Source organism: Platalea leucorodia, assembly GCF_965183815.1.
Source record: "Platalea leucorodia genome assembly, chromosome: 7".
NCBI classification, from domain to species: domain Eukaryota; kingdom Metazoa; phylum Chordata; class Aves; order Pelecaniformes; family Threskiornithidae; genus Platalea; species Platalea leucorodia.
In genome coordinates, this window is record NC_138829.1 from 57845890 (window position 1) to 57860609 (window position 14720).

Sequence of the window (14720 nt, forward strand, 5' to 3'; positions counted from 1 at the left end):
CCTTTAGGTGTTTTGAAAGCTTTCCAGAGGAGACATGTAATAGAAAACCACCTGTATGTGGAGTCTTGCTGGCTTTAGAGAGACAAAAGGGACAAAGGGAGTATGAAGCATGTATTTAGTTTAGAATATAATGCAAACCATTGCAAACCTAGAAAGAAAGGGCCTTTCTTTAAGTATGCAAATTGGTCCTCAGACTTCATGTGGTGGTAATATTAGCTGTTAGGTCAGATGTAAATTGTTTTCCTAAACATTAAGCTTGTCCAAATGTAAAACTAATGTGAAGTGACCTCTCACTGCAAGTAAGATCAGTGGGGGTCTCGCTGTCACTGAATATAAATTGAACTGCTCGTATGAGAATTCTTGGTTGGTGGTTTTTTTGTTTTTTTTTTTTTTTTGCTTTATTTTACTGTAAGTATCCAAGAGCAGGCATAGTAATATGACACTGGTTTAAGTAAACGTACTATTAGTGGGGGAGGAAAGAATAACTAGCAAGTTCTATCAGTTAAGAGCTGGAGCAAAGAGGAACAGAAGTGTAGCAGTTTGCATAATGTTAGAAGTGAGATCCTGAAATCAGTGGTTTGGATGACAGAACGTAGATTGTAATCTCCTCAGTGTGGTGGTTTTATCTGTGACAGCATGTGCTATATTAATGAATGGCCAAAGAGGTTTCTGAAAACATTTATTCAACAGTACAGTGATTATCAGGTAAGGCAAATGTAATATTATTGTAATAATATTACTGCTGAGGGGAAATCTAGCATACAGAATATATCAGTATTTACCACAATGTCCAATTGTTTTAATACTAATTTTAGAAAGTCTTGTTAAAAGTTGCACATTGTAAAGTAATACTCTATTGCAAAAATGTGTTTATCTTTAAAAAAAAAACAACAAAAAAGTCTTTCTCTATTGAAATCTGTGCTCTGTGGCTTAAGAATTTGTGAAAGTCTGGTATGTTCATCATTTGTGGTTATTTAGTCAGAGATTTACAATAATGTCCTTGGGTTTTCAGGTTAATCTACTAATTGACAATGAAGCGGAGAAGGATTACCTTTATGATGTGCTACGGATGTACCACCAGTAAGATCTAGCTTTATATATGTTTGTGTAGAATTTTACTAATGTTTTTAAATGTAAAGAGTCAATATTCAAGATTTCAAGTGGTCTTTCTATGTGCTACTAGAAAAGTAGTTAAAGTAATAGGTTTTATTCTGTTTAATGAAATTTTATACTTTTACAGCATAGCCTGTGGGCAAGGAAGGAGCATGTCTGTAATCACCCATAAAGTTACTTTGGTTTTATGACTTGACAGTTTTGTAAAAGAATTTGGTGGATTTGTATTGGGGGGGAAAAAAGCACTTGGATGATAAAACTGTTCATAGGAAAGAGGAAGAGAACATTAATCAAATTCATTAATATTGACAAATAATGCTTATTTATTTGCAACAGAGTTTGTAATTTGGTTTGCTTTTCAAAGATTTTTGCTAACTATTCAGATAAAAATTTGCAACTGTTTTATCTGAAAGCTGAAAAAATTTAGTCTGAGAATCTGTTTGGCATGTTTAACAGCTCTGGCTTATTATGACGTAATGGGAAAAAAAACTGTAAGGCAATAGGCCTATTACCAATCCTTTTGCTGAACTGATTTAAACTACAGTTGCTTAGGACCTATATCATTGCAAATAAGATCAGCATGCGATCCATTGTTTTTCAAAGAAGATGAGAATGTATTTTCCACTCATCATAGACAAGTGGCTCTGATAGACATTGTTTCCATTCATATCCTAATTAATAGCATCTCAGCTGAGTGAAATGTAGATGTTTCCACCTGATGTTTGCCCTGAGCTATAGTTATGGCTGTATTCAGCTGCATATCTGATTCAGTTTCACTCAAGTCTGTCTAATTGCTTCTCCATTCATAAAGTCTGTTGTTTAGAAAGCCAGTTGATTCAGTAGATCTTAATTATTTAAAATCTTCTTGCAGTTACAAAATTAACAATGCGTATAGTAACTTCTCTTAAATTTCCAAAATTGCAATGACTTGAGCAAAATTTCCAATGTCTCTGTGAACATATGTTGATGATGTATCACCTTTTTTTGAATACATTATGAAGTATTCCAGGGCAAAAATATGTGCAATTGCTGTTGGAGTTAACATTTAATGTCTGCTTCACTGTGAACAGCATTTCCAAAAGTATTTGACCCCTTATCCCATAAGCAAATATGGGCGCAGCAAACAATATAGACTACGTTTAACTGGATGTTGTGTAGGAATAGCTCCACGGAATCTTAGGGAGCTCCACTCTTGCAGCTGGGCAAAGTAGTACGTTTTCTAGACCTATAACCATCTCAGTGCTGACAATATCAAGGAGACTACTTTACATAGCTCTCATAAACTGCTGTGAACATCTGTTTTAACTTTTGTGGATTTTGTTTATTGGTTGATGGCCCTTCAATTTTGATTTGAAAAAAAAATTTAAAACTTAAACCAAGTATCTGCTCTAGTTACTGAGTATCATGATTTTTTTCCTGGATCAAAACAATTTGTCAGTCCCCTAAGTTCAGGAGCAGAAGGAGCTTGTAGCCTAGATGCACTTAGAAGGATTACTAACTAGTACGGAAACAAAAATCTAGTAGGTGGGTATATCTGATCTGGAGAGTGATTTCCAAATGGTTCCATAAATCTTTTGGGGACTCTGAGAAAGAAATTAAAGATGTCATCTATAAAAGTGATGTGCGTGACCTTAAAAGCTAAAGGCAATATACAGGAGATTTCAGTTATTTTTGAAGGAGGTAGTTGTTATTCCTCTTTGCTTACAGAAGGCTTGCCTTCTCAGAGGCTATTTAGCTTTGGTTAAATAAATATCTACATAAATAACTTCTTTAGTAGGTTGAAGGGACATGTAAATTTTGAAGTCACGTGTACAGCAAGTTATTAAATGATGCTTTGTGTTGGTGTGTTGATTACCTGCTCCTGTTTTCTCACTGTGTTTTTGTAGATCTATGAATCTCCCAGTGCTTGTAGGGGACCTAAAACTCGTTATTAATGAACCAAGCAGATTGCCTCTATTTGATGCTATCCGCCCACTTATCCCATTAAAACACCAGGTGGAATATGATCAGCTTACACCCAAAAGATCACGGTAAGAGAATGCAGAGCAATGCAGCTTACTTATTCCGAGTAGAATATCAGTCACCTGTGTAGAGCTGGGCATAATTTTTTTTCACTTTTGCTATATTTGCTAGAAGTACAGTTTTGAGCTACATGGAATTGTTTGCCAAGTAGTTTAATCTACTAAAAGAAGGGTAAGGGAGTCAAAACCAATGCTTTCCAGTTAAAACAATCTTTTCTCATTTTTCCTGCATTTAATAATAAAAAAATTCTTATAGCTCTAACCCTCTAGAAGCAGACAGCTTCGATGATTGCAGATGTCTCTTCTTATGAAAAGTACTTGATGGCTTTAGCTAACACACATCCATCCAAACTTCAGTCAACTTGCTGTTTTTCATGCCTAAATGTTATAAGAGAAAAATAATGTGTAACTTTCATATGAAACATTATTGCCATAAAGTGTTATGCAGCTGAACAGTCAAGTATCTTCCATTTCTGCAGAAAGCTGAAAGAGGTGAGATTGGATCGTTTGCATCCTGAAGGACTTGGAATAAGTGTGAGAGGTGGAGTGGAATTCAGCTGTGGCCTCTTCATCTCCCAGTTAGTTAAAGGAGGACAGGCAGACAATGTTGGACTTCAGGTAAGAAAATTATATTCATGGCTGCTGTGCTGCAAAAAGCCTTTTGCTACAATGTTAGGGAAGCAGGCAGTAAGAATTGTTCTTTAGTATTTAGAAATAGCTATTGCTCAGGTGCTCTTTGTCTCTTGTAATAAAATTCATAAAATACGTAAGTCAACGCCATAGTAAATACCATTATACCAGCACTGAATCAAGTTATTAAAATTGTCCTTTTCACCAGTTTTAGTGATATGTAAACTTTTTTTTTTTTTGTTTGGGACATGATAATTTTTGAAGATAAAAGGGCTTTCTGGACTGTTTATACTTCATGAGTAGCAACAGTTAAATGTAAGCAAATGGAATGAAAGGTCTCTAACTAGACTGTGGAAGAGCATTTTAAGTTGCCAAATTCTGATTAAATGTAGAACAGAGCATATAAATACTAAAAATGTTAATTCCATCTTGCACAGGTGTAATTTGTGTAATGAAGTGTTTACTTGAACTTCATGTATAAATTGTGGGGGTTTTGGTTTATGGAATGGAAGTACATAAAAGAAAGAACCTATCTTTAACCATTTCCAGTATCCTTTGTACTGCATAGAATTGCACTTTCAGTGATTAAATTTTAGATAGGTGAACTGTAACAAGATTGGCAAAAATAATTATGTCTAGAAAGACATTTTTTCTATAGCAGTACTTATGCAATTTGCATTAATGAAGTTTTGGGTGTTTGGTTTTTTTGAGCGTGTAACTTCTTGCTTGTATGTATCTTAGTGAAGAGAGAAGTGAGCAATTGCTATGAAAAATGTCTGCATCTTTCTATGTTTTTGAAGCTGATAAGGTGTGTTAATGGTCTGTGTTTCTGAGTAGAAAGGCTGATATGCCTGGCTAACTTCAATTTGTCAAGTGTGAATAGTTGCTGGAAGTATTGATGTTTAAGGATTATATTTAATACTAGTCTAAAATGTGTTAGACTGGCATGATTCATTACAGTGTTTAATTAAACTAATGTGTTTTGTAGATATGCTGCAGTGTAACCCCACAGCTCTCTTAGATTAGGAAAAAATAAAAAGCTCTGTCGACAAGCCAGTTAAAGTTAGGGGACCATGGTTGTATAATTCATGCTGAGAGCTTTCTAAAATGTAAATAAATGTTCCTCTCCCTGTTTGCATACATGCACGTGCCCTTTTGTTTGTGCATTCATACCTGTATATCCTATTCACTAATTCAGAATGACCATTGAATTACTCCCATCTTCTGGCAGCCTGCTCTGGACAGACACGTGACTGGCTCCTGGATGCTTTCAGAAGCTCCTTCTTAGAACAAAACCACAAATTCAGGGAATACACCCCCACAAATTCTGTACTTAGTTATAATTGAGATGGTGGCATAGGACACCACAAACACTCTGCTGGATGTGTCAGTAGCCTACTTTTAAACATGGGATTTGCCAGTGGGTAAGTCCAGAAAAGGGCATTGATGCACCTTCCCAGAGTTTGCGCTACAAAAGCTTGTGTACCTTGTGTGCTACATGACACAGTGAGAATGTGAAGTGTAGACAAGAGAGTTGTTCCTGGATCGTGATCAGCTCAGTAGAGAGATTCCAGCTGCATCCTCCCTTCGCTGCTAGAAAACTGAGAAAAAGACAAAGACCAGTCACTTATATGGCTTTTGAAAACATCTCCTGGAAAATACTGGAAGGCATTAATGATGCTGAGCAATAAAAGGACTTAATAGCCACTGTCTTAAACTGTCATGCGAGTACATTCATCTTAATGCAGCTCTGCTTCAGACACACTGCTTGTTTCTGCTTGTTTTGACACGATCGATAGATAAGGAGTTATACTCAGTTGTTGTGCTACTGTAAGGATCTCAATTTTCATTTTTTCTCAGTATGCAAAAAGGCCCTACTGGCTTTCTGTGACTGAGGCCATCCTACTACATGTTGGTGGCAGTGAATGGGATTGTAAAGGATCTTTGGGCTGGGTTGTACAAATTGTACTGCAATTCAGAATGTGGTTGGAGTTTGGCAGATAAAGTAGGGACAATAAGGGGGAAATATGCTTGAGACTGACTATGAATTTGTTAAAGTTAGATTATATGTATTAATATGAACAGATGGTGCTTTGCAGTTCACGTAACTGTCTGACTTCCGTTTTTTGATATGTGGTGTTAAAGCTCAGCCTAAAGTGCCTTCATAATAGGTGGCACTAGAGGCTTTCTGAACCCCACTGAATAACAAGAGCTGACAGGCAGCCCATTGTTCTAAATTGCTGTCTCGCAGTAAAGCCAAGTGCTTCTGAAATTTCACCCGCCTGCTTTATTTAACTAAATCTCTACACATTTTTCTATCCCAAAAATGCTGTCTGAGAAAGGTATAATGATCTTCTATTATACTATCAGTTTTACGTCCTGCTGCTTTTTAAAAAAAAAATTCAAATTCATTTTGCATGATTTCTCCTTGAAGTAGTTTCCAAGTTACATTAAAAGGATTCAATAATCATAAAGGCTCACTGAGGCATTTGTAGTTTTGACCCTTTTTTAACTACAGTTTCTGTAAAAGGCAAGTGTTTTGTCCTTTCATGAAGAAATGTCCTTCATGGTTTGTTTTTTGTTTTGGTTCGTCGTCCCCCCCCCCCCCCCCCCGCTTTCTGATAGTTATGTCTGTGGGGATTCTGCTGAATACAAATAGATGGAGATTGGTATGAGTGATGAAAGTGGAAGAAGTATAGAAAATGAGAAATTTGAAACTGATGTTATGTAAAAATGCTTCAATTTCCTGGAAGGCCTAAATATTTTATTTCTTACGATATAAGTTACAAATAATAGGCGTTTTACTTGGGAAAAGTTAGGTTTGCAGCTTTTCTTTTGAAGTCTGTCATCTCCTTGTTTGATAGGGAAAGGGGAAACAGTGATATATAGTAACAGAATAATTGTTACTGTTCTACTCTGCTCAATCCTGCAGACTTTTATCTCTACTCTTTCTGATTCAGAAGGTTGGTATACAGTGATACCAGTACAAAAGTAACAAAATACATGAAAACAACTATTAATTACTTCAGTGTATGGACACTGTTTTGCAGGAAAAGCTGTTCAAGTGTCCTAAAGAGGAGCAGTTTGTTACATGCCTATGTCTCCTGTAGTTCAGCCTCCACTGGGGTATTTCTAAGGCACCATCAGTCATACATTGTCAGTCAGTAACAGAAATGTCATTAGCTTGAGTGAAGAGTACTAGACTGTCTTTTCATTTCATTTCTGAAGCTCAGCAAAGAGGAATATTAAAAATATCTATATGGGAAAAGCTCATTCCCATCTGGGAGGAAAAAATAAAACAGGCTCTCGGCTGCATTGATAATTTTTTAAGTGTGTGCCTCTTAGATGATATAATATTAACAGATATGACTCGCTTAGTGAATGATGACATCCTCAGAGCAATGCTAGTTCTGACGATACAGAAGCTATATGGAGACTCACAAACAGCTCTGCTATTTGCAGTCCTAAAACTGGGATGCTTCTGTGTGTTATGGCATTGCAGTTAATAACAGTAGGTTAGGTTACCCTTTTACAAAGCTGGGTTTGTGCAAACCCACGCTCCATGGTTTGTTATACCCCACATGATGCGGAAGATGTGAGTAAAGGAGGGATCCTGAACTAAACTAAAAACAAACAAAAAAACCCACCAACAACAAATATGTGAGATCAACAGAAAAGTCTAGGTAGATCAAATGAGGTCAACATTGCATACTTGAGGTTAAATAGTTATACACAAACTTCTGGTATTTTTGCAAGTGAGTAATCCAGAGAGAGGCCAGAGATGGGGACGGAGGAAGCTTTTTGAGCATGTTACTATTAAGGAACTCAGCCTTCCTTTGGAAAGCAGAGGTTACTTGCTTTCCTACCATTTCCTAGAATAACCAGCAGAATCCTAAATAGGCTGAGAGTCTTTATGGTTTGTAGAGGATATTGAGTCTTTATACACAGTGCCACAAGTCTGACTTGTTTCTAAGCTGTTTTCTTTCTTGGCAGTATAGTCACATTGCAAGTGCTAATCCCAGTCCTAAAAATGCATTATTTACAATGGATTTCCTGAAGCGTTGAGGGCAATGAAACAACTCTAGACTAAATTCTTGGTTTTGGGATGGGGAACTAGCTTAGAATTTAGCAGGGGAAAGAGGAGTGCAATGGCACAGCTGCCAGGCCTGTGGGGTGGGTGGATGGATGTGGTTTTGAACGTTTGGAGCAAGTTGGTTAAGTGAGTGTTCTTTCATAGCGAGAGCTGTCGGGGTGTGACACTAAACTGCAGATCCCATGTGCTTTTCCTTGTCTGAAAATTGTTCTGCATTTTTACCACAGGTTGTATGTTCAAAAGCCTTCAGTACTGACCTATTTCTGCTCTTATTAAAGATCATCTTAAAAATCTGACTGACTTCAATTAAAACAGTCAAGTTTTTAGGAGTGCTGCGAGTTGCACGCAGGCCATTGCCCTGGGTGAGATTTTTGGATGTCCAGCAGGTGGAGCAGCAGCCCCACTGGTTAGGCGCTGGGGACCAGAGTCATGTTCTGCCTCTGCAAATGTATTCTCTCCTGCAGGACAGTCGCATATTGCATTTTCTTTGCTTTTGTAGTCTTCTAATGCTGTGTAGTGCCACATAAAAATCTTTAAGTTCAGCGGAGAGAAAACTGCACTACATGAGCTATGCTGGTACAGTGGACATGTCGTTAATGTTTTACTATTGCAGAGCATATGGCACTTCCCAGAAGTAGAAAAGTTTGTGAAAGTAGAAAAGATAAGCCGGTGGTTTGTTGTTTTGTTCTTTTTTTTTGTTAGCTGAGCAGATCACAGTAGGAAGATACAATAATACTTAGTACATATGAAAACAGGCAGAAGGTGATGGCATGCCCAATGTTCTGTCATCCATGGGTAGACCTGTCACAGTGTGTGTTAATGTGACAGTCTCTAAGATATAGGCTATATAGGGGAATTCCTACTTCCAGTTCCACTCCCTCCTCTCACATAAATGTGTGATGCAAATTTAGTCTTTTTGTGCTGATCTGTGCGGTGCCAGAGGAGGGGTCTCCAGCTGTGCCTATTTTTTCCCTAAAACTGTCCGCAAGGTACAAAGAAGCTAGTGCTCAGTGGGCTAGACTGTGACTTCTTCACTTTTTTTCAGGCACGGATACTCCCATCAAACTTGTGGGATGGAGGAAACAGTGGATACACTGTATGATTTAGTCTGTATGGCCACAGTAGATCACTTGCTCAGTGTGACTAAGAGTGGTGGCATTACCTTCTATCCTTCTGGTGACAGTAAAGTTGGAAAGTTTCTATGGGGGACACTAGAAATATCTGGCTCAAAAGATAAAAAAAATACTCTTATATTAAAAAAAATGGGTCACAGTTATCTAAGTTGCCAATTTCTTGCACAGTCTTAGCAAACCTGTTAAAGATTACAATATTTATTGTAATACTATTGTGAATACTACAATGAAGTCTTTAATTCTGTAAGCAGATAGTGGTTTGTGTTTGGTGGGGTTTGTTTTTTTGTTTTGTTTGGGTTTTGTTTGTGGTTTTTGTTTTTTTTTTTTTTTTTTTTTGTCGCACCACCTTAGTGGTTAGGGCTGAATGAAACCTCTCATCCCTTTCTGTTCCTGGTGAGTCTCCTGTGCCCCTGCATTCTGGAAGAGCTAACTCTTCTGATCTTCTGCAGCAGCAGTTGAAAGTCTGTTCACAGCTGATCTTGGTACCAGGGGCTGGTGCATTGGCGGTCCCAAAGCAAGTGGATGAAAGGGAGGTTCCCCCCCAGATCAGAACTAGTATAGCCAGAGTCTTTATGTTAACTAAGTTTTGCCAAACGTGTTAAAATGAACCTGCCTCTTCCCCTAAACTTTGTAGTCAATAAAGATGTTCACTAAGACTAAAAATTGTGCTCTTAATTTGTAGTATAAGGACCTTTTCCAAACCTAAAGTGAAAGCTTTGTTCTCGTGGCGATTAAAGTACAGAGGTATAAGAGAGTATTGTTGATGATTTGTTGTTAAAGCCGTTTCCTGGTAATCACTTGTGTATCCTGCTGTGCAGAGGATTGATTTGCATTGCCTAATGGCAGAGATTGTGCACTAGTTTTCACACAGCCATGTCATGTGGTTCACGTTAGGTAAAAGTCTTTGCTTATGATGCTCTAGCCAGGGCCTGGCATTTTTCAGTGTTGTCTTGAGCAGCTAATAAGATACAACCTTAAATGAAGTGGACAATGTCTCCATCACCGATTCCTTCTCAGTCTACCTAGCTGAGGGAATCATTAGGCAGAGTTCATAGAAATTTGGAAATTTCTAGTCTAGTTGTCATATCATATCGAATTTGGATTTGTGTTAGAGGAAGGGAAACCTTTTGAAATAAAAGCTTTCCAGTGATGTACTGTCATTTTATCACTAAATAAACATTAGTTCTATTAGTTCTTTTCTGTATTCTGATAAATAAGATTTGAAATCTTATAGAAGCGGCTGAAAGCTTATGGCACCCTGTCTATTCTACACTAGTGAATGCTGCCAGGGAATATTCTTGAGGTGCTGCCATTTGATCACTGATAAATGTTAGTGTGGCCCCCAGCGTGGCCTTTGGTCTATGCCAGTGAGCACTCTTGATCAATTCCTATGCAGTTCAGGTGATAGCATGTGCCAGGTGTGCTGATTCCTAGAGAGTAGGTTACATGGAGCCACCCTGCTTTGGAGTGGTTTTCTTCAGTGCTAGAGAATGGTTCTTGTACTTACATATACTTGTATTTATATACCAGGGCATATGTAGTTTTTGTGTAAAGCTGGCCTGTTTTAGGATCAGACAGTGAGTCTTGGAGATAAATTGAATGCACCGCATAGATTTATTTCTACAGTCTTTTGCTTCCAGATATGTTACTTTTTTGGTGCAGTATACTAATATAAAGATGCTGGAGGATAGTTCAGTTCTTTTTGTGTTTCTTCTTTCATTTCCTCATGAGAGTTTTGTGATATGTTTTTCTGTGATTTGTTCAGAACAATATTGAACTGTTTTGAGGCAGGTAGTACACGCTGGCAATGAGGGCTATCTTTTACACTAGTATACACTTAGTTATCTAGTATTTTTTTTTTAATTCTCTGGAATACCTGTTGGGTGGTTTGTTTGTTTTTTTTCTCTTAGTAAAACCCCTATGTCTTTTCCTGCACAACAGGTGAAACCTGGGTGGAAAATTCCCGTTGTTTTTCAGTCCATTGTATACCCAATTTGTGAGACAAAAGGCACATAGGTTTGGAAGATAATCAAAGAGGGCCTGTATCTGTACAGAGACCCAAAGCCAATCCTTTAGGGTGGAGGATAGAGTACAAATTACTGCTCCTTTCAGTCAAGTTTTCTCCATCTAAATTTGCCTTGGGGATAACACTAGTTTTGTCTCTGCTGTTCAGAGTGCACGTTCTTGGTCTGTTCTGTAGCTGACTATGCTCCCTGTCACCTATGGACCCCAAATATATATATTGCATACACATGGAGGGCTGAGTAAGCTTGGGAATAAGCAATTGACTTGCCTTCCATCTGGTGGGAGCTTCCTTCTATGTTTCTGTCTCAAGTTTTCTCACTTTTTTCATGTTGTACAACAAGGGGAATGTTACAGGCTAGGGCCCACAGTAGGGTGGCGATACCGTCTTCTCAACCATAGCGTATGATGGGTTGCTGATGTGAAACACTTGAAAGTCTGTCACACGAGTTGCGTGCAATTTTGTAGCTAATGTAGATAATCCAAGAAGACTTAAGCTACTGCACCCCAGAATAAGCATTCATTATGCTAGTACATGACTACTGTAATTGATCAGATGTTGCACCTGAAATGAAGGTAAATTCCATTAAAATAATGCATTGTTCCAAATCCAGAATCAGGCAAGGTAATAAGACTAAGTTTAGTTTTCTGTTGGTCAAAATAGTTAGGAAGGTATCTCACAGAACATATGGTAAAAGCAAATTTAAACTGCTGAAGTATAAAGGAAGAAAATCACTCCAAAATTATTTTAATTGAAATATGGACACTTGTATTTAAGGTAATCTGTGGAGTACAAGTCTGATATGTAGAGACTCATTTTTATGCTTTCCACTACATATTATTTATAAAATTGTTATTTGGCCATTAATCTGCTCTTTTGGTGTTAATATTCAAACAAATACAGGGAAATCTGATCTGGACATTACCTGAAATTCAAAAAGTGTTCAGGACTCAACATTATCAACCTTTGCATCAAAATAATTGTGAGATTGCATCATTGCTTAAAATCTTTTTAACACTAACTCACAATTTCATTTTTCTTCCTCCTTTCATTTTTGAGGTTGGAGATGAGATAGTTCGTATAAATGGATATTCCATTTCGTCGTGCACACATGAAGAAGTCATAAACCTCATTCGTACAAAGAAAATAGTGTCCATAAAAGTAAGACGTAAGTAACATAAAAAAAATCACCTGTATCACTAAAGATTACTGCTAATAGATTGCTAGTGATCTGTAGAAAGTGTTACTTAACAGAGTATTTTTCTTTTTCAGATATTGGCATGATACCTGTCAAAAGGTAATGGTATTTAATTTGAAAACAAGTTAGATTATTCATTTTTACATAGCCTCTTCAATATCCAAAGAACCTCTGTGTTTATCTGTATATTTGAAAATGTGTGAATGGGCATCTCTGTAGCTGATTAAAATATCATATCCTTTGTGATAAACAGGCAGATGTCTTGCTTGATGAATCTGACTTTTTATGCCAGTTGCCTACTTAATTGAACCAATTTCTATTTCCTCATTATTTGTGGATATTACCTGGAAATTTCATTATCAATGCACCTAGCTTAACAGAGAGCTCCACTGCTTCTCTATGTATGTAACATTTGAGGATTGCTTCAGAGATTAGAAAACTTGCAAATTATTGTTCTCTTCCAACTTTTGTTGAAAAGTTGAAACTTTAAGTGGAATGTATGAGAAATGTTAACGACAGGAGGTGTGGCTCTGCATAGACATCTATATAAGCTGTTTAAGTCATTATGATTGTTTTAACAGTCTTAGAGTTTCCCAAAATTGTTTCACTTGAAGTGGTTTTCTCAATTTTATGTTTGACCAGCTTTACTAGTCTAAATAATTGTATGCTTGTTTGATGTTCTATTTAAATTGCTGGAAGATAAACCAATTGTTGTGAATGTATCCAAAGGAACTTGTGGATGCAAAGTAGGAGGCCACATTCCAAAGCAGCTTCCTGAATGCACTCACATTTATTTTGTCCCCATTATTTTAAATTACTTTTTCCTTCCAGTTCAGCAGATGAACCCCTTAAATGGCAATATGTGGACCAGTTTGTGTCAGACTCTGGGGTAAGCGATCAATATTTTATTAAGATGTCTTCTGGGAAATCTGTAATGGTTCTGAAACACTTTCTCCTCTGACCTTATCACAGAAGTTATTGTATGTATTGCTATGATGCAGTATCTTGTAACAAGTGTTCTGGGAGAAACATCTTTTGTGATACGAAATGATTCTAGAATCATTAGATAAGGAAAGGGCAGGATACAAATGAAATATCTTTTACTTATTAATTGGTACTTTATTTTGCTTGAGCTTATTAACTTACCAGAGCTTATTAAATTACCAGGCTATAGTTCTACTGTATAAATCTTTAACAGATGATTTGGCCTATCTTAGCTCTATTAGTGGAAGAATGACAGGTATGAATGCAAGTGACTTCTATGGGTTGCAGCAATGAAAAGAAAGAACACAATTACCGTTCTTTTGCTTTCAGGAAGAAAGACTTAGTTAAGCAGTGAGCACTGTCATGTGTTTTTTCCAGCTCTTTTGTCAAGGAACATCTAAATGATTATTTTGCCATATCACTCTCCTCTAATTTTCCTTCACCCTTTTCTGAAGACAAAGTTTGACTGTTTAAACAATCTTCTCCAAATAGAAAGATAAGTTCAGTCTTTCACCTCAGCCATGCAGCTCCACTGGTATGACTGTACTTCACATTCATCTCCAGTGGGACCTCAGAGGAATCTTATCTTGATGTTGGCAGGGTTTGATCCTGGCTTCATGAAGTTTTAGAGTAGTCTTGATACGAGTTCAAAACAGAGTAACATCTGCAGCATTTTTTAATCCCCTACAGGGAGGAAAGGGCAGTGTTGCTGGTCTTGCTTCTTCTGGAGGGAGAGACAATAAAGAGAAGAAAGTCTTCATTAGCTTGATTGGTACAAAAGGCATGGGATGTAGGTGGGTACATATTTCTCATTTAATGTCACTGGTTTGTTACGTGAGACATCCAAGGCAGTTATTTCCATCCTTCATTGATATCAGGAAAACAGAGGTCCAAACTGGATCAGGAAGGCAAACTGGAACAGGAGGATATCTGTGGCACACATTATGTAGTATTAGACAAGCCATAAATACCTGCATTACAAGTTCTGACTTAAAACCAAAAAAATCTTTTAAATTTAAAAATAAAAGCAGGCTGGAAGTGGCATAATACAAGTTGTTGTGGAATTGGATCTTTTAAATGCTTTTACATTTTAAAATACTTTTAAATGCTGCTCTGTGATGTAGCAAGTTCCAGCACTGTCCAGTGTCGGGTTCACTCTCCTAACTTAGACTGCTTTCTGTGACCCTTTTCAGAACTGAGAAGCCATCACACAGCTATATCTAGTTCCTGAAAGTAACGTTGAATTTTCAAGATTTTTAGAAATATGAACAGATGCTTCTCAGACTCCTGTCCTGGCAGCTAGTTATGGAGATTTTGGGGAAGAAGGGATATTGTAGGATTTCTTATATATTTAGGAATATATAGTTGAAGTTACCAAGATTGAACTGCACAGAATATTTTTTAAAGCATAAGTTTTCTTTCATATTATTTGGAAGATCTAAAGGTTTTAAAATTATTTATAAAACCGGAGGGGTGGTTCAACATCACCTACTGGATATATTATCTACAAAAGTCATTGTTGTGT

The 14720-nt window shown here is 37.1% G+C and overlaps 1 protein-coding gene across 1 annotated transcript in view; it reads left to right on the top strand.

The window, feature by feature from the left end:
- USH1C (USH1 protein network component harmonin) overlaps positions 1–14720 on the top strand; it is a gene marked incomplete at both ends in the record, with an annotated part of 49973 nt that overhangs the window by 3064 nt on the left and 32189 nt on the right. The window contains 7 exons of the mRNA XM_082316787.1: positions 1013–1080; positions 3000–3143; positions 3614–3752; positions 12073–12181; positions 12286–12310; positions 13043–13100; positions 13886–13989. Of these exons, the coding sequence (XP_082172913.1) occupies positions 1013–1080; positions 3000–3143; positions 3614–3752; positions 12073–12181; positions 12286–12310; positions 13043–13100; positions 13886–13989 (647 nt within the window). The remainder of the gene's footprint in view (positions 1–1012; positions 1081–2999; positions 3144–3613; positions 3753–12072; positions 12182–12285; positions 12311–13042; positions 13101–13885; positions 13990–14720) is intronic.